General features: G+C 38.0%; 1 protein-coding gene across 3 annotated transcripts; it reads right to left on the bottom strand.

Moving 5' to 3' along the window:
- Nucleotides 1–653: 653 nt before the first annotated feature.
- Nucleotides 654–27163, bottom strand: LOC126378092 (uncharacterized). 3 transcript variants are annotated; one of them, XM_050026255.1, is made up of 3 exons: nucleotides 26974–27163; nucleotides 4377–5827; nucleotides 654–924 (listed from the first exon to the last, which is right to left on the bottom strand). In XM_050026255.1, the coding sequence occupies exons 1-3, from the start codon at nucleotides 26975–26977 to the stop codon at nucleotides 718–720; spliced, it is 1662 nt and encodes a 553-aa protein (XP_049882212.1). In that variant the 5' UTR covers nucleotides 26978–27163; the 3' UTR covers nucleotides 654–717. The 3 variants fall into 3 exon arrangements, with proteins under 3 accessions (XP_049882212.1, XP_049882213.1, XP_049882215.1); XM_050026256.1 differs by lacking the exon at nucleotides 26974–27163 and adding an exon at nucleotides 17682–18293; XM_050026258.1 differs by lacking the exon at nucleotides 26974–27163 and adding an exon at nucleotides 9986–10014.
- Between the last annotated feature and the right edge of the window lie 296 nt (nucleotides 27164–27459).

Below are 27459 nucleotides of genomic sequence, written 5' to 3' on the forward strand. Positions count from 1 at the left end.
ATCATTACCGTGAACGCAAAAATATTCTAGAATCTTTTGTCTTTTTGCAAATAAGTATTCAAAAATCTTTTTAATGTGAATCGCTTTGTTGTGGCTATGGTTATATATCTATTTTATATTAAATTGTGTGGAAGTTTATATCGCGCTTTATTGTTGCATTATGTAAAGGCCTGTTAGCATAAATTATAGATACGTCGTTTCGTACCGGAGCTAAAATATTATCGTTTTGGGTCATCTAACATCCTGATGTTAAATTACTGTGGAATGCCTACATGCATAAATTTCAAACCTTTATACCAAATATCTTAGATAAAGATCCTTTATATATGTTTATAGCTTTAGAAAGAAGTTTTTTACATAAGTTACGAAAAATTCTATACGGCCTCCTTCGAAGCGTAGTTTCCTAGATTACATAAGATCAGCTTTAAAAAAGCTCAAAAGCAGCTTTTAAAAGTTAAATCGATCGACTGACACACTTATAATAATCGATAAATTGATGTAATAAGTAGGTAAGTATATCACTACTACGTATAAAAGAAATATATGTACAAAAGTTTACGCCTGCCTTATTTTAAATCTAAGTTAATTTTTAAGAAATAGAATTTCAAAATTTTTCACACTACACAGATAAAAACTAAGTTAAAAATGACATAAAAAAATTTAAAAAGTAATAATTTAATTTTAAAAGTAAGTAGAGATAATTCAACGCAACAGTGGTCAGTGGAGATGGTCATAAGAAATGTCTGCGTGGAAACCTTCGGGGCCTGCTGAATACTTCACCTTCTGCATTCTTCCATCAGGTAATAAAACGTGGTAATGGCCATTCGTATTCCCTCCACTCTTGGCTTCGTGGTGACCGAAGTCGTTGCCACTGTGGTAGTCTTTCACTCTGTATCCGAATTCGTAGTTTGCCGCGTAATGGAGCTGAAAAAAAAACAAAAGGCCGTTTATGTTTTTACTCGAATAAACATCAAAAAACAAATGTTTACTCGGAATACATAATGTTGCTCTGCTTTTGAATGAAGTAAATTATCAGTCTATTATGTGTATGTGAAGATAATTTTTATTATAATTCTAAGTAAGTATTTAGATCAGGGCCCTTTCAGGGCGTAAGGGGCCTTTGGCGGCTTAATAATAACCCTGATATCAGGGTTGATGAGGTTGGTAATCCGCCTCATAGCCCAAACGATAGAAGAGAAGAAGTACTTAGATAGTTTGTTTAGAGTTCTTTCTTAATTTATCGTAAATGCAATTTTTCATTACGGCTTTACGGCTCACCTCCGGTCAAGTAGTTAATGCCATCTGCGGCAAATCTACAGTAAGTCACGTCAAAAAAAAAAAAGATGCGGCTCATCGCCTATCACGTATTGGTCTAAGAGAGGTATTACCTATCCACCAATCATTCGTCAATCATGACTTTTTATAGTCGTATGCTGATTGATTTCGTCGGCACTAATTGTCTATGGTGTGACCGTGGTTTTACCATGGTATTCCCACGGTATTCCGTCAATCAGCATACGACCCTATAAATAACGATCGCAGTGCAGTAATAATAAGGTAGATTTTTGTTTTTATCCTAAATCATGATTGACGAATGTTGGATAGATGTCATCATCATCATCAGCCCATTAACGTCCCCACTGCTGGGGCACGGGCCTTCCCTATGGATGGATAGGGAGATCGGGCCTTAAACCACCACGCCGGCCCAGTGCGGATTGGTGGTTATTAACGACTGCTAATGCAGCCGGGACCAACGGCTTAACGTGCCTTCCGAAGCACAGAGGAGCTCGAGATGAAAACTTTTTTTTTGTGGTCACCCATTCTATGACCGGCCTGTACGAAGTTGCTTAACTTCAACAATCGCAGACCGAGCGCGTTTACCGCTGCGCCACCGAGCTCTTCAATTGGATAGATGTAACATTTCTCTAACAGAAAGCTATGTGAGGCTTAGTTCTTCATGTGATGGATGTAAGTACCTCTGGATACCCCAATTATGAATAAGTATAGTCGTAAGCTTACTTAGATATAGAACTGGAACTATACGTTATCTATTTGTTTTTTTTTTGTTATTATTTTTAGTTTTTTATAATTAAATGTTTCATCAATTAATATTGGTGCTATTTCCTGTAAATACCATCTAATTTTATTTTAGGTTATATCTGTCATTTTCTTATCCGCCGAAAAGGAAAGGGATGGGTAATTGACAAGCATAAAATTTATGGAACACACGTCAATTTTAAGCACAAATCTAAAACAACCGTCTAAAAATTTGCCCGGGTTATTCATTTATTTACTCATTCTTCCTAAAATTAAGAGCTGTCAATCATCCGTCCCTTTCCTTTTCGGCGGATAAGAAAGTGACAGGTATAACTTAAAGTAAAATTAAGAGATGTCTGCAGGAATCGGGGCCATTGTCTCTTTATTTGGAATTTAAGTATAACAATTTATTTTATTTTTACAATTATGTATATAAGTAGTACAATTATTTCTTGAAATCGTATGTGAAAGGAAATAAAGAATATGAAAAACACGATATAGTGTTATAAATATTTACTAAATTCTAACAATAAATTAACAAAGGCAAGAAAATAAATTAAATTAATTACCTTAATCATTAAGTGCGTTAAAATTACATCCATCACTTTAATCCATACTTACTTAATTTCATAAATGCATACTTACTTATACTTATGGCTTACATAAACTGCCTATATACGTCCCACTGCTGGGCACAGACCTCCCCTCAATCAACCGGAGGGGGTACTTATGGCTTACCCTTATGTTTTCCAATTAAATATTAATGTGTGTATATTATAATGTTGTAAATGTATATTTATGTGTGTCGTAGGTTTTACCTAAATAAACTTTTTATTATTATGATTATTATGGCTTATGTCATAAGATGTGCCTCTTTAAATGAAGCATTTGTGAACTGTAATGTATTGGGGCTTTAAAAAGGCCACATTAAAGTAATAATAATTCATCTAAAAAGCAATATTGGAACTTCACATTTGCGAATATAAATAGTGCGTAATCTCATAAATTGCTTCAATACCGCCTTTTTACACCACGGGGGAACTTATCGATTTATACTTATTTATCCAAACTTGTCGATTAGAAATTGTCTACAAAAGTTTAAAAATACACAAAGTACTACTTGCAAGTTGTGTTTAAGTATATATTTTTTAGTTATGTTGGTATCATTAATGTTTATTGCACCATCCCGTGCTACTATGCATTATAAACTTCTTTCACCCTAAGGTTACTTGTCAGAAATTGCTGTTTAGCAATAAGGCCGCCTATTGTGCTTATTTTTTCGTATGTTTATGTCCTGTGTATATGTTGTGCAATAAAGTATTATTGATTGATTGAACAATCTATCCACGATACCTATGATACTTAGAATGCTTTTTGTAAGTCCTGTATCTATGCCCGTGATTCCTCTTCTTGTGTTTTCTAGGGTAATGCACGGGTGCATGTTTTGGGGGGTTCGGGGCTTGGTAGATATCATAATGCTGAATATTTAGATTATGGTCACCAATCAGATCTTTTAACTGCGATTGCGTTAGCATGTATATAGGTTCTATGAGGTTGTTTGGACTTTGAAGTGGAGTACCATATCTTATAGGGACTATAGGGGCTACAGACTTTGCAGGCGGTCCATATACAGGTGGTGGACCATACGTGGGAGGTTCTCCAAAATTTTGAGGTTCAGGAGGACCGTACGAGTCCTGAACTCCGTAATTGTTTTGGGCACTATATTGAGAATAACCAAAACCCTGGTTAAAACCCTGATTGAAATTCGGACGGTTGTAGTTTCTGTACCTTTTCGAAAAACTGCCTTTCGAATCTATGTTTTGATTGTAACCGGACCCAGGTGCGTAATTTTGGGCAAGTCTATCGTCATCGTATAAAGTAGCCTGTTTAAATGGCCTATTATCATATTCTGCATCATAATCTTCATCATCATATTCTTCTTCTAGACCATCGTCATAAATATCATACTTAGGTGAATTAAACCGATTTGGTCTTCGAAAAGGTTTGCGGAATCTAGGCGGGTCATCATAATCGAACGGTTCAGCGCCTGTAAAGTCGCTAGCAACTCCTACGGGAAAATTTGGAGTAGTCAAAAACGTACCGAATTCATTACGTTGCCGATTTCTAAAGTAATTCGACCTTAAAGCATCAGCTTCAGGAGTAGTGCTGGTTTGATTGACATTGACACTTCGTTTAGTTGTTATAGCGACAGGTGTTTCAGTTACAGGCTTAATTTTATTCGGTACTAAAAACGGGGCTGTTTCTAATGTAGACCTAGGTTTTCTAACTTTACTACAATCTACTTTAGAATCGTTTTCTTTTTTGCATGAAATACTTACATCATCATTTCCATAAGCAGAAACGCCACTTCCATCTTCGCTTAAATGTTGAATGCCCTTATGTTCAGCATTGTGATGCAGATATCTTTCACTTAAATCACCTTCTAGCTTAGGGTCCTTTACATAACTCTGATAAGGTTGATTATAATACGATGTTAGATATTCAGGTTTCTCCTCTCCTTTGTAATAGTAACTAGGTTTACTTTTATAAGGAGCGCTTATGGTTTGACTAGCAACTTCTACTTTGTAGTAATTATTACTTTTAGTTGTAGTTGTTTCAATATGTTCTTCGGGTGCTTGTGTAGGTGTTACAACTTGTAGTTGGTAAGTTTTTGGTCTGTGGTTGTTTGGATCTTCAATGTCATCTACTTCTTCAGTGATTGGAGTGTGGTCTTTGTTTTCATGCGTGTAAGCACTGGCGTAATTTGGAGCTACTTGCGCGTATTTTGTTTGGTCATAATGTTGAGGTAACGCCTCTGGAGTGTCTTTAAGATAAAAATATAAATCTATAGGAGTGTTTAGAGGATCTTTTTCAGTTTCACTGTTCTGTTTACCTAGTAAAGCGTTAAGCTCACTCAGTTGGTCAGTAGGATTCTTCTTTAGTAAGGAATTTAGTGTGTCAATGTCATATGCAGACTGGTAGCTTTGCATTTGATGGTATTGTTTTGGGTATACATACTGAGTTTTGCTAGGTATTGCCGCTGTGTACAATTTGTTGTCTTCTTGCATTTGGGCGTGCTTTAAAGCAGCTAATCCAACATTTCCATTAGGCTTGATTGTGACGCCTTGATCATAAGTCGGTCCGGGAGATACATAGACTGTTTGGTACTTCTTAGGCTGTAAATACTGCCTGTAATCAGCAGAACCGTACGATCTGTGGTTCCTTATTCCTGTCTTAAAATCTTCTCTGCTTCTGACTCTATCAGTCCTGATGATCGCATCGGCTTTGGTTATCTTTTCAACGTCAGGTTGTTTCGGTTTCGGGCCTCTTTTGACTTGTATTTGACGAAGTTTAGGTGCTGCAGTTACAGCTTTTGCTTCTCTTATTTGTTGCTTTCTCTCATTGTCAGCCTGTTGTTTTTCTAAGGCTAGCTGGTGATTCTCCTGAGATTCATGGTAAGCTTTCATGTAGCTGTCTTCTTGTTGTGGAGCCTTAGTCCATCTTTGGAGTTGGGCTCTGTGTTGTCTAACTCTCTCAGCGTTAAACATAGCTTGTTGGTTTTGGGCATGTAATCTGGCATTTTGCTTTGAGTTACCAGCTAAAGGATTCCCATAAGGAAGGAACCCTGGTGGTCTGACTTTCTCATCTATCCTGGCTTGTTCATTTATGACTTCTATGACAGGTCTCGCGATGTTTTTGGCTGGTATTGCTATTGCAATGTGCAAGCTGACTATGAGGATTGCTGTGATGCATTTGATGTGACTTGGAGTTGATGTGGGCGACATTTTACCTGGAAAGATAGATATGCAAATTAGTGTTATATGAACATTATATGTTGTTCCTTTCTCATTATCTTGCATAAGATGTTATGAAGCTGAAAAATGTAACTTTGCATTCGTGATTACTATCACATACAACGCAGCAAGATTGTTCGATGCATTGTTGCATACATACACACACAAAAACATAAACTCACGCCTCTAATTCCTTATGTGGTAGGCAAAATCACAAGTAATCAAAGACAACCACTGTTAATAAGTCCTACGATGGATATGATTAACCTTATGGTGACAAGGGATCAGTCTACAGTAGATACTATTACCCAAATATTACCTGGAGGAAATCGCCTTAGTAATAAGGGCGCCTCTTGTACTGTTTCTTTGGTGTCGTATGTGTGTACCTTTTGTAATGAAATAAATTATTGTGTAGGTATTGTATTGTAGTATGAAAAGCGTTAAGATTTTGTAAGGTGTGAGAAAAATAATTAGACAATAAGTCCTTGAATTGTAAGTATTTCCATTGTAGTATTGGTGAATGTAAGTAGGTATATTTCTTCTGTATTATGTGCAATAAACAGCAAGCATAGCACGCTAACGGCGCGAGTGGAACGAGCAAATGTCAAAGCGCTAGTTGTCAAATTTGACAGACGAGTTAAGGTTCTTCGTCCACGCATCGACTTGCTCGCGACTTGAATATGAAAAGTGTGTCACTCAATTTCACACAAATGATAACGGCCTCTGTGGTCCAGTGGTTGAGCTACGTCTCACGATCCGGAGGCCCCGGGTTCGAAACCTGGAGGGGAAAAATCACTTTGTGATCCCTAGTTTGGTTAGGATATTACAGGCTGATCAACTGATTATCCGACAGTAAGATGATCCGTGCTACTTACTGATGTAAGTATGTAGTCGGTACATGAGCCATGTCAGGTGCCTTTGTAACCCTGACACAAGAGTTGATGAGGTTGGTAATCCACCTCACAACCCGCACGCTAGAAGAAGAAGACACAAATTCTTAGATAAGGTTTAGTACGATCTACTCTGACCCGGCATGCGTGTACGAAACGATTGATGAATATGGAGGAAGTAAGAGAAGTGTGTCGGGATTACTCAGGATCGGAGCAAATGGAATTCCATAGTCTCTGTTTACCTAGGTGGGAAATAGGCGTGAGTTTATGTATGTGTACAGCAAGCAAGCATGTAGAATGTAAGATGATTAATGATGTTACGATATTAAAGTACTTCCTGGATGGTTCCGGGCATGTATAGATAGTCGATAGTAATAATTATAGTGTAGGTAAATAGGTAAGTAAAGCTTATTAAAGACAGTCTGTAATAAACCTACTGTGACCGGATAGGAAGCGGTAGTGCAACATAGTAACAAAAGATAAAAGACGTTATTATGGTAAGCAACAGATTGGCAAGCATCATCAGTTGGTTCGGTTGCCGTACCCGCGGATTTCTCCAGCCGTGTTGTAGCTAAAAATCAGCGTTTTGTTCGTGAGAGCAAAAAACTTGCGCTGAGCTATGACCGATTTGCGCTGCTACAGCACACATACATACCTGGCGTGTTTAATACAGAGCTTCGTCTCTGTTGATTGGTTGTCTGTATCTAATCTTTTTCTTTTTGTATGCATGTGTGTCTGTAGACCAAATGTTTTTTCTATCTGTCATCAGAGCAGTGGTTCCTATTTAGATTTTGTTGCTTTTTGTGAACCCCTATGGGTAAAATCTTCTAGGGTTACTATTGAGCCGCCAACCCCCTGACACGGCTCACTGATGTAGGTAAGTAACTAGTAACCGGAACCAACGGCTTAACCGCCTTCCGAAGCACGGATCATCTTACTTTCGGACAATCTGGTGGTCAGCCAGTAATGTCTTTGTGATATGTCCCCATCGGGAATCGAACGCGGAACCTCCGGGTCGTGACCCCAACGCTCAACCACTAGACCACGGAGGTCGTTGTAATGTAATGGGTAAAATGATAATGTCCAGAAAAAGAAAGAGTTTAGACTATGTAGCGTGATTAAAATTGTGTTTTGAACTGTACATGTAAATGACAGATGTGATGTCAAGCAGTCGCCGTTCGGGGAGTCGCTGTCCACGCTACAATTTGATTTTTTTGACCTCAATGACTATTATTATAAAATCTGTTGTAATTTCCATCCATATGAGGTCGACATTCCTAACCCGCGGTAGCCCAGTTGGTACGCATGCCTCGTACTTTGAGGTCGCAGGTTCGCATCCAGCACACGCGTAAACCTATGATTGTCGAATTTGTGCTTGATTTGGCAGTTTTTGCCATGGCCATGGAATAAGGAATAATACTACGTATAGAACGGCAACTCTCTGCCCCACCAGAGTCTGAGCTAGGATTACCTCACCCCCTCTCGAACACAATTTAGATTTGAATCGTATGGCGCCAGACGTCACACACACAGATGCGCGTGTACAATAATGTCAATGTGTGGTGTCTGTGTAAAACGAGGTTGTTTGTATGAAGTGTCCAGTGTGTGCTATGACCATATAGTACGTGTATGGTTAAGTACGGTCACGAGCATTAATATGTAAACACTTTGGTACCATGTCACATTAACTTTTTTGACAAATTGAACTGTAAGTCTCACTAAATGTCAAATATGTTAGTACGACAAAGTCCTAAAGTGGGTACATTATATTGCTCATGACTGTACGGTGTAATATTATGATCAATGTTCACAAAAAACACGCGTCTTCACTTTCCCTTTTAAATGTTAACTATCTGTGGTAGATAGAGATTATTACCATAGAGAATGTTACCAGACAAAATTACAGTAAATATGTTCGTTGTAACCACAGACATTTAATACTTTGATCCGTGCTTCGGAAGGCACGTTAAGCTGTTTGTCCCGGTTACTCTTTACTGATGTAAGTAAGTAGTCGTTACTTGAGCTTGTCAGGACCTTTGGCAGCTCAATAGTAACCCTGACACCAGGGTTGATGGGGTTGGTATTCCATCTCACAACCCACACGAGAGAAGAAGAATACTTTACGAGCACTTCCTTAGGGATATGCTCCGGCCAAGTAGTTAACGCCAATTGCGGCAAATCCCAATAAGTCACGTCAAAAAAAAATAAAGTAGGGATATGTATCAAGTGACTTCCTGTAGGTTTGGCGCAGATGGCATTAACTACTTGGCCGGACTAATGGGGAGCTAAAGGCTCTCACCCGGCACAACGCTTAAGACAACAGGCCTAAGGGTGCCCAGTTGGGCGCGAACCTCGGCTCAGGGCGGCTGAGAGGGGAAGTTAATGAAAGAATTAATCGACCCTAGTGGGTCGATAGCGATAAGCGCTGTTTGAGGGAAATCGTCGACCACGCCGGCGGGGTCAGTATCGGGGTCCTGAAGTGTTTGGTGTCGCGAGCTGATTGGCTGCCTATAAGGCAATCTAGGTTAGGGTAATCGGGTTGTAAAATAAAAAATATGGTAGTTTCCAACTATTCAAATCAGTTACTTTTTACTAACCGTCAAAACACGAAATTACTATGGAATTTGAATGAAAAAGCAACCTGTGACGTCATGGAAGAATGTGACAAAATGACGCACTTATTACTTATTAAGTAAATAAAGTACCTATTAAATGTCTGTGGTTGTAACCACATTAGTTAGATAATAAGGTAATTGTCTGAGAAGTTATTATGTAAATGAAAATAGCTAAAAAGTTAGAAGGTAATTGTCGTTCAAATTGGTTTTAAGTACAGCTGGATGAAAAAGTAAGCGAAAATTAGAATTATGTTTTGATATTGTTTACTCTTAAGGGTCGTGGTAGCTCAGTTGGTAGAACGCTTGTTAGAACGCTTGTTGTTAGAACACATAATTTTTTTTCACGTACACTATGTACCTTACGTAGTACGTACATCAAACTATACTTCAATTTACAGGAAGAAAACATCTCGAAGTATGCAAACTGAGTGGCTCCGCTGGGGAGTATGCTCTCCAGCGAAGCCACTTTAATTTGTTGTTTTCTTTCTAATTATAGCACGTACACATAAAATCTTTTCACGTACACTATGTACATGGTACGTACAGTAATCTATATCGTTTTCAACTGAATTGGAGGTGGTGGCCCCGCGACAGAGCATCACACAAAACATCGTGAGGAAACCTACATTACCGGAGGTATGTCACTAACCTAACCTAACCTTTATTGGCCTGGTTTTTCATTCGCGGGTTGGGAGGTCCGACAGGCAGCCGCTTCTAACTGTAAAGAGACGGACTTGTCAAATCTTCAGGTTAGGTAAGCGGACCCCGTGAAAAACGGCCTGGGACCTCCGGATCGTGAGTCCAACGCTCAGCCACTGGATCACAGAGGCTACAGAGGCCGATCGGTCCAAGAAATACATTATTTATGCCCAATATTATGTACGAGAAGCTAAAATTTTGTAAGCATAAGGAATAATGCTGATGCCGGGCAGCAGCGGTATCAGTACTGGTTGGAGGCCGAGGAAATGGATTCTGGTAGGGCTCTAGCTATAACATCACCGATTGAGAAATTAGTCGGTGTACTGCGGAACGGAAGGCGATTGGGGCAACCACCGTTCTACACGCCCTATCTATGGAGTATTGAAGGCGATTACTCCACCGACAAGAGCGCAGCTCTTAAATAAAGAGAGAGAGAAGGAATAATGTTGGATATATCTGAACTCCCGCTGAGATGGGAAGTTTTTATGCCGACGCGAATGAAGTCGCGGGCAATACAATAGTAAACAAACAGTTTGCCCAACAGTCCAGTGAGCTCATTGACCATGGTACTTTCACTGCCATCAGTTCATATGTACATATACGTAACCTGTCTGTCCGTGCGTCCGTTGGCGACGCGGCCGCGACCGGACCCGCGGTACGCACTAGGCTTGCTTGATTTTTTACTTAAGTATATCTAGTTTTAACTGGTTTGTAGTGATAAATATTTACAAGGTAGAATTACGCTTTCATTGATAGTGCAAGCTGTGATTCTAGTTTGAACATTCACATTCAAAGATAATTATACCGACTAATGACACATTATAGACTGATCACCTGATTGTCCGAAAGTAAGTTGATCCGTGCTTCGGAAAGCACGTTAAGCCTATGGTCCCGTTACTACATACTGATGTAAATGCGTAATCGTTACATGAGCCATGTCAGGGGCCTTTGGCGGCTCAATAATAACCCTGACACCAATAGCAAAATTACTTTATCTTCTTATCGTGTGGGTTGTGAGGTGAAATACTAATCTCATCAACCCTGGTGTCCGGGTTATTACAGAGCCGCCAAAGGTACCTGACATGGCTCATGTAACGACTCGTTACTTACATCAGTAAATAGTAACCGGGACCGACGGCTTTACTCAATGTCCAGCAGAGACATAACCATATGCGACAAAAAACAATGTAATGTAATATTCTGTACTTACTGTAATAATTCGCACATGACCAAACGCTCAATAGATTTTTTGTAATCAACTTATTCATTATCGTAAAGCAATGATTAATGCCCTTGAATCGAGAAATTTAATACATAGGTAGGTAGTTTATTAATAACCAATCACTAATTATGTATTAAGTAGATAGATATACTTATTAAGTAGATCACGTTGGTCTAACAGAAACCTTGAGGTGTGGACACTTAGTTCATCTTGCGATGAATGTACTTAATTATTGGGATAATTATATCCCTTCTCAAGCTCACGACTAGGTACAGTCACGAGCATTAATATGTATACACTTTGGTACCATGTCACATTAACTTTTTTGACAAATTGAACTGTAAGTCTCACTAAATGTCAAATATGTTACTGCGACAGAGCCCTAAAGTGGGTACATTATATTGCTCATGACTGTACGTGAGCTTATGTTATTTGATTTAAGGTTTACTCTTCAAATCTTATTTAAGTGTTTGATTTAGGTGTTTTAAAACACCCGAAGTCTGGTGAAAAGAAAAAACCTCCACCAACCCGCAGTGGAGCGGTGCGGCGTGGTGGATAATGCTCCGTACTATTTATGATTTATGAGGGGAGACCTGTGTCCTGTGGGATATAGGTTGCTCATCACCTATCATAGATGAGATTCTTGTGAAACGCGACACTAATAAAGTTAAACTAGTCAGCTAGAAAGACGACTATTAAGGTGAATCCCCACTTGCGCAGCGTAACAGCTCTTTCCTCTACTCTCATGAATTAAAATGCACTACACATGCGCTGCGAATTATATCGAGGGCTTCGACCAATAGCCGTATAATAGAATAGAATAGAACAGCCGCTGAAGAATAATTAGACATTTTTCGTACAGTCAAAGTGTAATTATGTTACCTAATGCATAGAGATATTTTTTAATTATAATAATATTAATTAAAAAAAATAATTAAAACATTAATTAAACATTTTCTTTTTTTCCATTTATTTACTAACTTAATTAAGAAAATGCAACAATAGGTTCGTTATTCTATCACGTTTTCCTGTGACGTCACGGTGTACGTTTTCATATCTAGATTCATACAAATTCTATTGTTATTATTGCGTATGGCAGACAAATATCCTGCTTGGATCAAATATCCAGCTTAAGCTCCCTTAACCAAGTCTCTGCTGCATCCGTCACACAATGCAGCTCGGCTATACCACCTGGGAACCGGTGCAGAGGGCACTCGTTCACTATGTGAGATATGGTTTGGTCCGGGTGACCACATTCACAGTATGGTGACTCCTTTAAGCCCCATCTACACAGGTGGTGATCTGGACACGACTGAACCGGTGTAGGACCGACTATGGAAAGTCAAATTCTATTGTGATTCCTTGTTTTGACGTTTAGTAAAAAATAAATAAAATAAATTTTATTACGGGTAACTTGGACCCAGGATGTTAGTAACAATGATTTCTTACTCACTAATATTAGTATTACACAGATACACAGTACACACTCATACACAATAAAAATAACATTTATTTACTGCTCCTGTACAATAGTGTACAAGTGATTCATGGAGCAATGAGTCATGTACGGACAGTCCAGCCTACTTACACTTACGCTGTCGCGATGCACCATGCAAGTTGGGTTTCACCTTTATAGTATATATGAAAGCGTAAGTGAGTTAATATACATAATTATGTATGAACCTAAGTACATACATATATCAGTTAATGCGGCGGAAACTTGTGTTACTCCATGGTTGAAAAAGGTTATGTAGCTACAAGCTTTTCATAGGAAACAATATGTCCAAACTTAGTGCATTACTGGGACCTATTTAGGTGTGTATCATATTACTCTGTGTGCGTGTAGTACGCTGACTGTAGGCAATCTACGGGGCCCACAGGTGGCGGATAGTGGAACAGCCATCAGATATGATGGTTAGCTGCGAATATAAAAATAAGCAGTCCCCGACCAAACAGCGACAGGATTAGCAGAACGTAGTGGGAAGCTCACTGGGACGGGCTAACCTATAAAATGCTACTTAGGTTCTATGACGATCTTGTGACGTAGCGAGTAGGCGCCGCTTCTTCAATAGCGCACCCCTGATGCCGGGCAGCAGCGGTATCAGTACTGGTTGGAGGCCGAAGAAATGGATTCTGGTAGGGCTCTAGCTAGAACATCACCGATTGAGAAATTGGTCGGTGTACTGCGGAACGGAAGGCGATTGGGGCAACCACTGTTCTGCACGCCCTATCTTTGGAATAATGGCGATTACTCCACCGACAAGAGCGCAGCTCTTAAATAAAGAGACAGAGAGAGAGAGAGAGAGAGAGAGAGAGAGAGAGAGAGAGAGAGCGGGTCAGTATTAGCGCCCTTATTATCAAAGCGTATGGCAGACAAAATTAAAATATCCTGCGTGGATTATATATATCCAGCTTAAGCTCCCCTAACCAAGTCTCTGCCGCATCCGTCACTCAATGCAGCCCCGCTATGCCACCTGGGAACCGGTGCAGAGGGCACTCGTTCACTATGTGAGATATGGTTTGATCCGGGTGACCACATTCACAGTATGGCGACTCCTCCCAAAAAACCCCTACAAAATAATCAATGGTGTAATCGTCCCAACAACTGAATCATAGTGGGCCCAGTTACCCACTATCAAATTAGAAAAGAGCAAACTCGTCCCTGGGCCCAGTTTAAGACTGGGACGAGATGTCCCCTAACACTTATTAGCGCCCTCTTTCACTAGGACACCATGGTTGCGCAACCAATTTGTATCTTAGTTACTCGACGGATACCTCTTACGATTTGTCCAGATTCTATCGAGATTTGACATGCCTCTTTTGGCCATGTCGATACGGCGACTGATTTCTTCCTCCTCATTGCTTGAACTCCCTAGGTAAAAGATAATACATATAAATAATACTTAGGTATATCTATCAAACCCATCAAACATTTGCAGACTTAGCACTTAAAGAAATATAAACTATACAACAAAAACCCAATTATCTTCACCATGCGATGTTATAAAACGTCAACGAAAGTGATTGCGTGGGAGCCGATCGTATCGCATCTATACAATGATCTATAGATCACATCCATTGTTGAACCAATTTAGTATAGTTCGCTTTTACTTGACCCCGTGACTATGACCTTGGGGTCGTCTGTCTTTTGTTTTGTTTACAAGCCATACATTCCCTAAGGAGCTCGGCTCAGCGGTAAACGCGCTCGGTCTGCGATTGTTGAAGTTAAGCTGCAACTTTCGCAAAGGCCGGTCATAGGATGGGTGACCACAAAAAAAAGCTTTTCATCTCGAGCTCCTCCGTGCTTCGGAAGGCCGTTAAGCCGTTGGTCCCGGCTGCATTAGCAGTCGTTAATAACCATCAATCCGTACTGGGCCCGCGTGATGGTTTAAGGCCCGATCTCCCTATCCATCCATAGGGAAGGCCCGTGCCCCAGCAGTGGGGACGTTAATGGGTTGATGATGACATTCCCTAATAGGGGTGGTCATGCAGGAGTTGTCAGAAGACAACTTACAGCCACTTTTGATACGAAGTTCTAAGATGCATATCGACGGTAAAAAGCAATCCTGCTGTAAACCACACCTTGGCCAAATTTTTTTTATTTTTGATTCGGAATCAGAAAAAAAATCTGCGTCGAATGGTCCTATTCCCATGGCTCTACGACCTCTAGAAATTTCTGTACAGCATTGGGATTTTGCTTATTTTTCCAAAAAGACAACTGAATATTTGCTGTAAATAGCATTAAAAACGGCATTTTTCTGTGATATGTCTTTTACACCAATTTTGCTTTTGCAAATAATTTGATCTTTGTAGTTACAGCACTATTTAATGGTGAACAGTGCGGGTTACTGCATAATTGCATAACACATTTAAGTAACGTACTGTGTTTGCTACATTTATAAGACAATAATCTGGTGATCGGCGTTGTTTACTACATTTTAAACAAGTATGATATTACAGACAATGACAACTTACGCCAATTTAAAAACATCGTTATTTACTGGTCATGCGCATTTACCGCCATTATAATACGCGCTCGCGCGTATATGACCGCGGGTTACCGCGTCGCTCACTTACTCCGCGACAGTCGGGAAGGAGTGACATATTTGCTGTAACTATATTTCGCTACCAATATGGAGTCATTTTTTTTAACTATTTATTATTACTTATACGAGTGGGTCACGGGATTGTCCATTTGGAGTTGGTCTAATCCTTATTTCTGCCACTAGCGAGGTCGAGCCCACCGGGTGGTTACCCGTTGGGGGAGCGCACGTCAGCTTGTGGCGATGGTCGAGTCCGGTGTTGGAGGGCTGCTCCGTCATATTGCTCGGTCTGAAGAAGGTGGACGCTTTGGGGCGACGACTGTTAACTACCACTTGGTAACGTCACTCACCCTCGAAGGTGACCACAATACTAACTATTCAGCGAAGAGTAGTAGATGTGGACAGCCTTATTTCAGTCGTTGGCAGTCCAATGGAGATGGTCAATACCGCCACTGAACTGGATTAGTAGTGAGGTTAAGCCTCTCACTATAATAGGCACCGGGTCTATCTTGCTTCGGTTGGCGTCCAGGTTATCGTAGAGTAGCTGGATAGTCTGCTCCAGCTTATTCACTGTAGGAAGTAATGTCTCCGCTTGGCCTTCTTCTCCTATGGAGGGGCGGCGACCACTGTTGTTGTTGCGGTTGGTGTTAGTCGTGGTGGTTCGGAATCAGGCAGACAGGTGCCTTCTCGCGTGAGTGTTTCGACACAGGTCGGTTTATGCCCATCTGGACGGTTGCCGCTGCCATGTGCCAGTTCGCTGGGATGCTTCGCGACGGTAGCTGCTGCTGTGGGTTTCGAGGCTCTTGCACTCGTTGATGGCGTAGTGCCCTCCATTCGTGTTGCCATCTCGCGCATCTTTACCGGGCAGGATGAGCTGTTAGCCGGGTGAAGTCCGCTGCAGTTGCAACAGGTAGCCGGTTCCTCACGGGAAGGCATGCAGTCTTTCGCCGCATGGCTCTTACCGCATCGCACGCAGGCTATGGGACGATGACAGTTGTGGCTGCTGTGCCGGAATTATTGGCAGTGGTGGCACTGTGGCGCTTGGGTCTTCTCTATGCTTTGACTTTTATACCGGGCATGCATATAGGAGTTCGGAGGTTTCGTAGATCTTTTGGAACCCCAGTGTTTGCCGGATCTCCACGAAGAAGATGCAACCAGGCTTGCCTGTGCGGGCCTGGATGGACCGGATATACTCCTGTTCGTAGCCTCAGTTCTTCAGCTCCTCCTCGAGTTTTGCGATGTCGGTATCCTCCGGTAATTCGCGGGTCGCCAGTTTCAGCGAATGTTCCATCGGGGGTGTGTACGTGAACCAAAAGAGTCCAGTGTCTTTCTCCAGGTTGGTGACGTAACGCTGGTAAAGCCTGAACTCCTCATCGGTTTTCGCCAGGAAGCGTACTCTTTTGCCGTACGGATGCGCGAATATGGCCTAACTTATCCCACACCTGTCGGAAGTGGTGCATCTAATTGGGCAGATGATCCACCACTGTGGGCGGAACCTTCTTGCTCGCAAATGCGAGCAGTGGTTGCAAACTCACCGGAGCGAGAGCGGGCGCAGGCGTGGGCGTCATCCGCAGGGATGGATATGGAGGCGCATGTGGGGGTGAGCCAGGGGTAGTGTAAACCGCCGCGTATGAACGCGGTCCATGTCCAAAGAGGGCATGGAGAAACCGGAGATCGGTATAGTTTTTGGTGCGTTGACTACCGTTCTGGCGGTGTTGTTATCCTCTTATTCCCGACATGTTCTGCTCTAGGGAGTTGGGGTAGGGGCAGTGGAAAAGGGGATGGCCGAAGATCTCCGCCAGCGAAGTATGGCGTGGACGTCGTATTTGTTGTGCGGCAAGTTGCGGCTCGAGGCAGCGGCTGGCGCCATAGGGATGCGTGAGCGAACAAATGTGCGCGTTCGTTCCTTTGTCACGCCTGCCATTGGGAGAGCCATGCTTCGACCTTAACGTCCTAGCTCCTAGGCATGGCAGGACTGTACCGGTACGAAGCTTAGCGGGCCGTCCCACAGAGCACTAGCTACCACCCCCTTCCCGGTGAGACTCGCCGGTTTAGGAGCGGTAACGGTGGTATCGTTTGTCACCGCGAAAGGGAGTACTTTAAAATACACCTCCTACTTCACGCCTCAGGTCGCAGAGTGGGTAGCGGCAGAAAAAGGTTAGCTTCCGAGTACCTTCAAAGCTTTAAGTACAGCGGCTAATCTGCCTAACTGGGCACCCTCAGGCCTGTTGTCTTATATTTTGTACCGGGTACGAGCCCTCAACGCCCCCCATTTTTCTAGCCAAGTAAATAATGCCATTTGCGGCAAATCTACAAAAGTATTTTCTTCAATAGATACCTAGGTAGGAGTAGTGTATAATGTTTTTGATCTCACAATTTACCTGTTAAATAGTATAGCACGCTACAGGTAGTATTTCCCGTGCTTTAAGCGGTCGGAGTACACTATTGTTGCTTAGGTGTATACAAGATGGTAATTTTTAATTTCATAATTTAGCTATTTATTAGTGGGTTTATGTTCTTTAACATTTTAAAATGACTTCATATAAATGTCATTCCATACTTACATCATTTTAATTTTATTATCATTTCACAACTTCTGTTAGTTAAGACAATTAAGTGCACCAGCTAACACAGACTTATGACATTTACATCAAAATTGCTATATAGGAATAGTTATTATAAGTGAATTACAGCAATTTTGCGTATAAATAAAGTACTTGATTTTGAGTGGCCCATACATTTACCTGCTTCATTTACAGCAACTTTGTGTAACAGAAAAAAAAGTGCGATTGCTGTAACCCACACAAACATAGGCTTAAATTAACTTCTAGTAAGTTTTAGGTATTTGACTTGATAGATAATCAAAAAATACATTTTGGTTATAAAAATCATATTTATAGGCGTAATAGTTTAGGAGATATGATTTTTTTTCAAATTTTTCAAAAGTTTTTGGGCTCTGGTGAACATTTTGCATTTTGTGGGTTACAGCAGGATTGCTTTTTACCGTCGATATGATGAACCGTAGGTACTTAAATAGTGATTCAATCAGCCCACGTGCATAAACTTATTTAAAACTTCCGAAATGTTTCGTTGTTTTTTTGTTAAGAAGTATAATTTCAATTTAATAGCTGTGCTTTCCCTCTTGCCTTCTGCCCGCAGTACTCTGTCTGACGCGAGTGTGATGGCGCCCAGAGTAGGCTATTTCAAAGCACTCCTGTCCTCCGCCTTTGAATAGTGCTGACAGTTACTGCCGCCCTCTGTCAGGCACACTTAAATTGCGCAAATTTTAAATTGCAATGTTGCTTTTTGGAAAGTTACTTCAATGTGGCCCTTTTAGACCCCTGAATTCTACCAACACGGTTTGGTGTTGTGAAGTGTGCTTGCAAAACTAGAATTACTAGAAATGTTAGTACTTAATTTGTTTATGTAAATAAGTCTACTGCGCCTATCGGGCCAAGGATAATAGATTACTGTTGGTCTAACTTAGGCTGCTTCACAGACTTTATCTTCGCCTTAGTGAAAATATCGTAAGTGCCTATTTGAAAAATCACGTTCCAATGTGATTTTTGTTAACAAAACGTTGCAATAGATACGCTAATATCAAGTCAGGTCGATATATTGGGTCTCAATTTTTACTCGATTAAAAAAAATAAAAAGTCAAGGTTTTGCTGAAGAAAATCACTTCGGAGGGGTTAAAAAGGCCATTTGACATTTGCGCATATAAAAGTAAGTGCGCAATGCAAATAAATGTCAATTTGCAATATTGTTTAAACCCCCCTCAGAATGTAATGTTTAAAAAAGGCACTTTCTTGGTTTTCGCTTAATTTCAGGTTTAAAATTGTAGGTTTTCGTAGATTGTTTTAAATCAAAGCAACGGAAGCAACCGCATTCTGCCTTTAAAATACTAATTAACATTGCAATCGTTTAATTATTTTTTATCTGCATTCTTCGGGCGTCGGATACAAAACGAGGAAATAATTACTTTTGTCTTTGTTTAACTTATCGTTATCAGGTATCAACATCTGTTTAGTTGTGTAATGTAAAACAAGTTGATTTAAAATTTAAAGATTAAAAATGTAAAAAGAGCGGGAAATACAAGAATTTCACCTATTTTAATTATAATTGAATTAGAATCAAGTTTTGTAATTTGACGCCTACTTTGTATATATAGTTAGTGAAGTACCTTATTATTAATTATCTATGTAAAGTATGAAACTAATCATTAGGTTTAAGTCGACAGAAATTGTATTCGTGTCTATTTTGTTTTGAATTAAGTAGTTATATTTATTAGTAATTTTCCTAAAAAAAACGTTGTTTTTTAAAGTAGCATGGAGAGGAATGCTACACCGACAAGAGCGTGAATTAGTGATGATTATGAGTATTATTTTTTCTAAGCTCACTTTTTCAATTAAGTCCTTTGGACAATCTAAGCTACCCCGGTCAAAATTTGGGTGACCTGAGGTGTTAAAATGGCCACATCGAAGCAATTCATCTAAGAAAGCAATATTGCTATATTTGACATTTGTTTGCATTGCGCATTTACTTTTATATGCGCAAATGTCAAATTGCAATATTGCTTTCTTAGATGAACTGCTTCGATGTGGCCAATTTAACCCCCATGTGCTCTGTACTTGTTAGACAGACAGATAGGTTGGTAATAAGACAGATAGGTTCGTATTTTGTTGAAATATTTTTAATTCAAACCACTTCATTCCAAAAGTAAAAATAAAAATACACTACCATAATAACGTAATTACGTCAATTAAGAGAGGGAAATGACTATTTTTTGGCATTATTTTCTTGACCACTGAGCATATAGGTAACTGTGTAATAGGTATAATATCATTACACAAAATACGGAAAAAGTTAAAATAAAAAGCCTGTCATTCAAACATCAAGATTCAGATACCCACCATTACTTAGCTATAATAGTTATAACAAAGAGATAACATCATAAGAGACGTTATAACATAACGGTTATTGTTCGTTATTCACAACATAATGTAATGTAACGTACGTTCCGTAACAGAATATATCGGCAAGTTGGTAGGTTACCCAAAAACGTAAACCTACTTTATATCTTTGTATAAATCATGACAAACCTGATGCTCTGTTATCCGAAAAGTACAAATTGATTAGGTTTTATTAATGCCTACAGCGATTAACAACGGAACTGCATATCTCAATCGGTATTTCCGAAACACATTGTTTTTCGATGCAGGTTTTTTCCTCGTTTAGTACTTTTCCTTAATCCTCCAAGGGAAAGTTTACGCTCAATTAGGGTTTGGGAACCTTTAGACATGTTGTGGTCATAATTTACTTTTCATATGAGAGTCCTCAGTGCCCCTATTGGCCGGCTAATTAATGCATGCCATCCCAGGCATATCTAAGTACCAAGCTATAACAAGACACGACAAAAATAACAAGTTAAAAAACAGAAACTGGATTATGTATGATAGTGACTATTTATACTGTATTCTAATACTTAAGTCGATATTTTCTTTTATTTTTAGTGCACTGCCTGTATCTACAATACCTTATTTTTCAATTAAGTTGACAGATTTGTCAAAAAAAAGATTAAGGAAAAGAAGCTACACCACTGCATGTGTAATATATTTGTAGTTACGTTCCACCGAATGTGGATGTCATGTAAGTTATGCAACAAGATGGCGTAACGTTTTTGGCGCGAAACTGTTCTTCCGGTGTCATGGCTGACCGAAAAATATGCGCAAATTGTTTGCTAAATTCTGAATTATTAATGTTGAATTTTGCATATTTTGATTGATTGATGATATACGAGATATATAGCCAAAGAAGCGAATACGTTTAAGGTTTTAGTTTGTGTGCGGTATAGAGAGTAAAGGAAAAGCTGCGGTAAAAATCGGCTTGGGGCTGTGTCCTTTTCTCTAGTTGAATATGAAGAAACAAAATCACCTAACGAATCACGTCACGACTCGTATGAACTTCATAGAACCATCTCGAATGAACTTCAATAAATTGGGTAGTGTCCTAGGTTAAAGATAAATTAGGAAATTCTAAACTTTTCATGAGACTACTTAACTACTTACCTACTAAATAAAAAATAAAAACAGATCTACTTAAAACTGACGCAAAATATTTTCTTTTTTCTACTTATTTAACTTATTTTTTATGAATTCTAACCAAGAAAAACATAATAAGTTTTGTCGTCACAGTCACAGTGTACACATATTTCGTACAAATAATTTAGTGTTTTGAAGTTTAGAAAAAAAATACTGATTTGACAAGTTGAAAACTAGCCTATTGAAACCAATATCATTAATTATGTTAATGTGACAGGGTTCTAAATCTGAAAGCAATCAAAATTCTTCAGCATCATTTGTGCTGTTAGAATTGAGCAGTTTTAAATGGAATTATAAAGGTTATCACAGAACAGAGCAAAAATATATCTTACTTAATTATAATTAATTATGCTTCTGATTGAGATAATATTCACATATAAGGTATACGTCTATAAAAAACGAACCTTGTCCAATTAGATTCACAATTACAGAAAGACTTAAAAGACAATACCATTCCCATAATGGTCATTTAATTCTTATCATTTTTCATATTTGTGCAACTTTAGTTTCAAAATCACATAGGCATTATCTTAATTATGTATTCTGTTGCTTGATTAATTAGTTCAATGTTAAAACAAGTCATATAAAAATATATTTTTCACTTGTGAATCTGAAATTATGTCGTAACGTGGGAATTAAGAAGTTAAGTTTTGTCAACGATTTGTGTTGGATTTTGTTTTTGTAGCTATAGCAATATAATGAGCAGAAAAATGGTAAAAATATGCTTCTTGACAACATAGTTAAATGACTGAAATGAGATACTTTTTACGAAACGTCAAAACGAAAGTTTTCTTTGGAGTTTGTATGGAAATACTGTCCTGTGACGTCATCAATAAACAGGTCAGACGTCGTTCTCATTGATACATATTGGTAAAAAAATCGAAAATAAGTCGAAAAGTAAAATAACATTGATTTTTAATCATCTTAAGCTGGCTTCTATTTCTAGATTAGCACTTTATAATTTATATTTGATTCAGTCAAATACCTGATTATTAAGGCTACTCTTGTCAAGCAAACCTATTTGCTTGATCCATTCAATTAGAATTCATCTGTGTCATTTTCCTCTGTTAATAAATTCACGTGAATTTTAGTTGGTGACTAAGCCTTGTCGCTAATCAATTAATCTGTGCCTAAATATAAACTGTTCCGGATTCTTTGTTATTCGCGGAAATAGTATTTTATGACTCAGAATCACAATAGGTAGATATAGTAATAAAAATTAATTAAACCGCACTGGCTTTACGTGAAAAGAATTAAGATCACAAAAATAATCAGAAACCGTTTCGCTTTTTTTTTTTTTGTTTTGGTTTTCCCCGAAGGGTAAGGCAAAGGGAACTATGCCCATACAGCCATGTCTGACGTATTTTTTTTCTTGATGATTAATGAAATGATGAAAGGTGATGATGATGAAACCTAAGCCCCCACCCTCGGAGTAGACTCCTACTCCGAACCCCAAACGAATTAACTCAAAAGTCCGCATAAACTTTTGAGTTATGAAGCGGCTTCCTGACACGAAGCGAAAATAGGCAGATACACTTTGTTTATTGAATACTCCAATATAATAACACTCGCGAATGTCTTCCGACTAACTTAATGCGATCATTAACCACAAAACACCACTTCGTATTAATTATTTAGATTACTCAATGAAGAAAGCAACTGTCCCGTTCCCGTTTCCCGCCAAAAAGCCGAAACCGTTTCGCTTCGTTCCGAAGTGTCAAATCAAAAGGTAGGGATGTGACTTGGTGCTTGAAAAATCGATTTTTAAATAATCGATTTTTTATTGCTGGCAAATAATCGATTTAAAATAAATCGATGTTTTTACTAAAAATAATCGATTATTTCATAAAAATCGATTTTTTAAGGGATAAAATTAAACAGCTTTAAAGTACGAAAAATCAATTTTTTACAATAATAATGGTGCTAATTCCTGTAAATACCATCTAATTTTATTTTAGGTTATATCTGTCATTTTCTTATCCGCCGAAAAGGAAAGGGACGGGTAATCGACAAGCATAAAATTTATGGAACATACGTCAATTTTAAGCACAAATCTAAAACAACCGTCTAAAAATTCGCCCGGGTTATTCATTTATTTACTCATTCTTCCTAAAATTAAGAGCTGTCAATCATCCGTCCCTTTCCTTTTCGGCGGATAAGAAAATAACAGGTATAACTTAAAGTAAAATTAAGAGATGTCTGCAGTAATCGGGGCCAATAATAATGAAAAACAATTCAGTTCAGTACCTACTGCCGCCAGCGGCCATCACACCGACTGACTTGATAATTTTCTCGCTACATACATACTAGATGGCGCTATTTCACACAGCCGTCGCCAGCGGCCATCACACAGATATTCTTCAGTTCAGACTGTGTTACCAGTTACCTTAAATAGGTACTCTTAAAAAATCGAAAGTATGTTAAGAAATTGCTAAAAAAAAAATCGATTTTTCAAAAATCGATTATTAGTGATCCATAAATCGATTAATAAAAATCGATTATTTTTTTGAAATAATCGATTATTATAAAAATCGATTATTTTTTCACATCCCTATCAAAAGGTATTTTATTACTATAGCCGTTTTGGTTGTGTAACAATAAATAAAAGTCGAAAAATATCAATAAATAAATAATAAATAAATAAATAAATAAATATTTTTTGACTATTTGCTTCGGACTGTATTCAGAAATATAATGTAGTTAGGTAGGTACTTATCGCATTGAATAATAGTCAATTGAGCTTTATCACAATGGAAACAATGTGATTCAGTCTTTTCAGTTCCGGCCAAGTAGAGAATGCCATCCGAGGCAAATCTACAATAAATCACGTCACAAAAATAAAAATAAGTACTTAAACGAAAGTCTTTTCAGATTGGCAATTGAATTTTTATATTTGAATGTGGAGTACTTAGTAAATGGGTACCTTTCTATAATTTTAATTTAATGGATTTCAGGTTCTGTCTTGTTTGTGTACATAATCCGTTTTCTCATCGAGTTTATTTGTAAGTAATTATAGTATGTGGGGCTGTGTGGTAAAGTACGAGTATCATAGACCTTTAAAAAATAATTAATTAGCATTTATTTATTAGTCTTTATATTTTGATAACATAAAGTATATTATTTTGTGTTGCAATAAAGTGTTTTCTAATTATTATAATGTATTTAACTGTTATGACACCTTGTCAGAAAAAATCAGAAAATCAGAATCATTTATTCATCGTAATTATCATGAATAAACTTTTTGAAGGTCAATGTAACATTTTTGAATTTACGTCATTTCGCAGGGTGTTATGGCTGAGGAGAAGAAATGACGAAACTGCAACAGCAACACATATTTTAAATCAACGAGGGTATACATTACAAGTTATTTAATTACTAGAGGAACACATTCAATACCAGACATTTTTATCATTTAGATAATCATTAATCTTATACTAAGCTTTTTTACATAAAGTAAGCTTCACATGAGCTTTAAATTTATTTTCTGACAAATTTAAAATTGCCTAAGTACCAAAATTAATTGTCAATGTATCCAGTGATACAGAAGCAAAATTATAAGTCATTATCGTGACGTCATACCATAATCAATAGTTTCCATAACATGTTACGAGCGATTGCGTGTGAAATAAAATAATGCTTTCGATATGGTGATACTGGTAAAATTGCGTGCATCCATGTACAGTCATCATGAATAATATCGTGTACCCACTTTAGAACCCTGTCGCACTATCATATTTGAAATTTAATGAGACTTACGGTTTATTTTGTCAAAAAGTTAATGTGACATGGTATCAAAGTGTATACATATTAGTACTCGTGACCGTACACTACCCTAGTTAGGAAACTAGGGTAGATAGGAATTCAACTTTATTAAGGTATATTTGTTGTTATTTTTTAAAATTCTTATGTGAACTGTGCTGTTTTGGTAAGGACATTGCAGGCTTGAATCATTCGATTGTCCGAAAGAGAAAGATAATTCCGTGTTTCCGACATGTTCGGAATCACAATCGGCCGAACGCATTTTGAATGGGTATTTTTTACTTCCAGCGCAGCGTGCTCTAGAGGAGTTTACAGGTTTGAAGTTTAGAACATCTGTATTTTTTTTATAAAAAAATGAGGTTAATGTATCATTAAAATGCAAGCCCCACTTTTTTATACACGCAGGTATGCTGCACGCTTTCTGCATTATGTCATCACCTGGTCTTCTCTGACGTACTTATAATTTAAATCAATAAGGATGACATATTACCATATCCTTACCATATCATTAAAGTTCACTCAAACTGGAAGCTTACCTACTTGGTCAGAACCAAGTAGGTAAGCTTCCAGTTTGATATCCAAAAGTTTGACATTATTTCGGCTTTCATGTTGTTCTTTTTTCAATTTTATGCTTTACTGATATGACAAACCCTAATATCATGGAAAATTGTAAGCTTTTATTTTCAGTCCTTTACTATTGAATGGAATTGTATAAAAATGAAATTGGTTACTAAGGAAATAGGACTGTAGTGTTGAGTTAAAAAATACGTACAAGCGATTCATTGTTTAAGAATTAAGAGCCCAAACGTTTTATTCATTATCGTTACTTACCTATAAGTAGATTAAAACCAAAATACCTTTTGACCAAAATAAATTTTGATTTTAAGTTTATAAACCTCGTACACATTATTTCTACTATATGACCCTAACAAAAGCAAAATTAATTACAGGCCTTATAATATTGAAAGGTTATGTGACCTTTCGGTCACCATTGCCATTCAATGTTCACGTTCCCGCCATTTCACGTAAATTACTCCTTCGCTTCGAGGATGTTCAGAATCACAGTGTTTACATGAAAGTCGTACACCTTGACATGCAATGACAGGATGTTTGGCGCGCCAATAAACGGCCATTTTAATTTTAATTTCAGGTATTTTATAGGGGAGATTTCATGATCTGTTTTGGCGGGAAACTATTTTTTAATAATTTCGTTGCAAGATACATGTTTTTATTTGTTCCTGCTTTCTCTTTGTAATGTTTGTGTAAAAGAAGTTAGTTTTAATAAGTACTTAATAATCTTTTTAGGCAACAAACGCTTAAATAATAACTTAAACAAGTTAACTTAGTCAAACATTGTCTTAAATTATTCATAATAATTAAGTGTTATGAGCACTTTCGCTTAGTGCTGGACTAGGCAAATAAATTAAATGCTTAATAATATTATGTCATAATGTCACACTTATAGTTATAAGCCCTTAGTAGGTTACTTTTTATGTGCAGGTAAAATTATAGGATATTTCACAATGTCAAGTTGAATTACCTACTGGCTTGTAAATAATGACGATATCCCGTCTTATGATCGATACCCTACAGGTCAAAGTAAACAACTTTCTGAAACCTGCCATTTTATGTGGGTTTCTCGTGGGTTTCTCTTGTGAAAAGTTTTGAGCCCTATGATATGAATCTTTAGCTGAAAAAATAACTTAGATACATAAGCGATTTAGCAGAGAAAACATTTTTTGTTTTATTTTCTACGTTAAAATAAAACACGTATAAGTAAGTACATTTAAAAATAATAAAAATTACTACTTACACATTTTAATAAATCCAGAGCGTGAACTTAAAAATACTTCTTTAAAAGTAAACTACTTTTAAAAACAAACTAACACATTGACACAGATTAAAAAGTAAAACTTATTTATTTTTAAATTAATCAGTTGTTCGACACCATTGAGTATTTTACGTTTATTTTACGCGATATTTTTTGTTGTAAAAGAAAAATAAATCGGCGTTCTGTTGCAATTCTATATTCAAACTGGTCGGTAAGGCAGTATGTTTTTAGTTATAAGGCTTTAAGATCGAATGTAGTGGTAGCCGCTTTTACTTCGAAACTAAAACTTGCACGACTTCGAGTAGTTTCACATACATTGACTCTTTAGTACGGTTCCGCTAATACATTTTCCGTTGAAAACGATCAATGAATATGACATTAATTGGTAATTAAGTTATTAACATCAATTTGAATTACATCGTTGTACGGAGTTTTGAACTGTTAACAAATGCGATATATTTCGTGCAA

This window comes from Pectinophora gossypiella, chromosome 25 (genome assembly GCF_024362695.1).
Source record: "Pectinophora gossypiella chromosome 25, ilPecGoss1.1, whole genome shotgun sequence".
Classification (NCBI taxonomy): Eukaryota; Metazoa; Arthropoda; class Insecta; order Lepidoptera; family Gelechiidae; genus Pectinophora; species Pectinophora gossypiella.

Excerpts from the sequence above, each read along its gene's own strand:
- LOC126378092 (XM_050026255.1), bottom strand. Across the intron at positions 925-4,376 it reads CTGCTTATGGAAATGATGAT|CTCCATTACGCGGCAAACTA; the intron begins GTAAGTATTTCA and ends TTTTTTTTTCAG.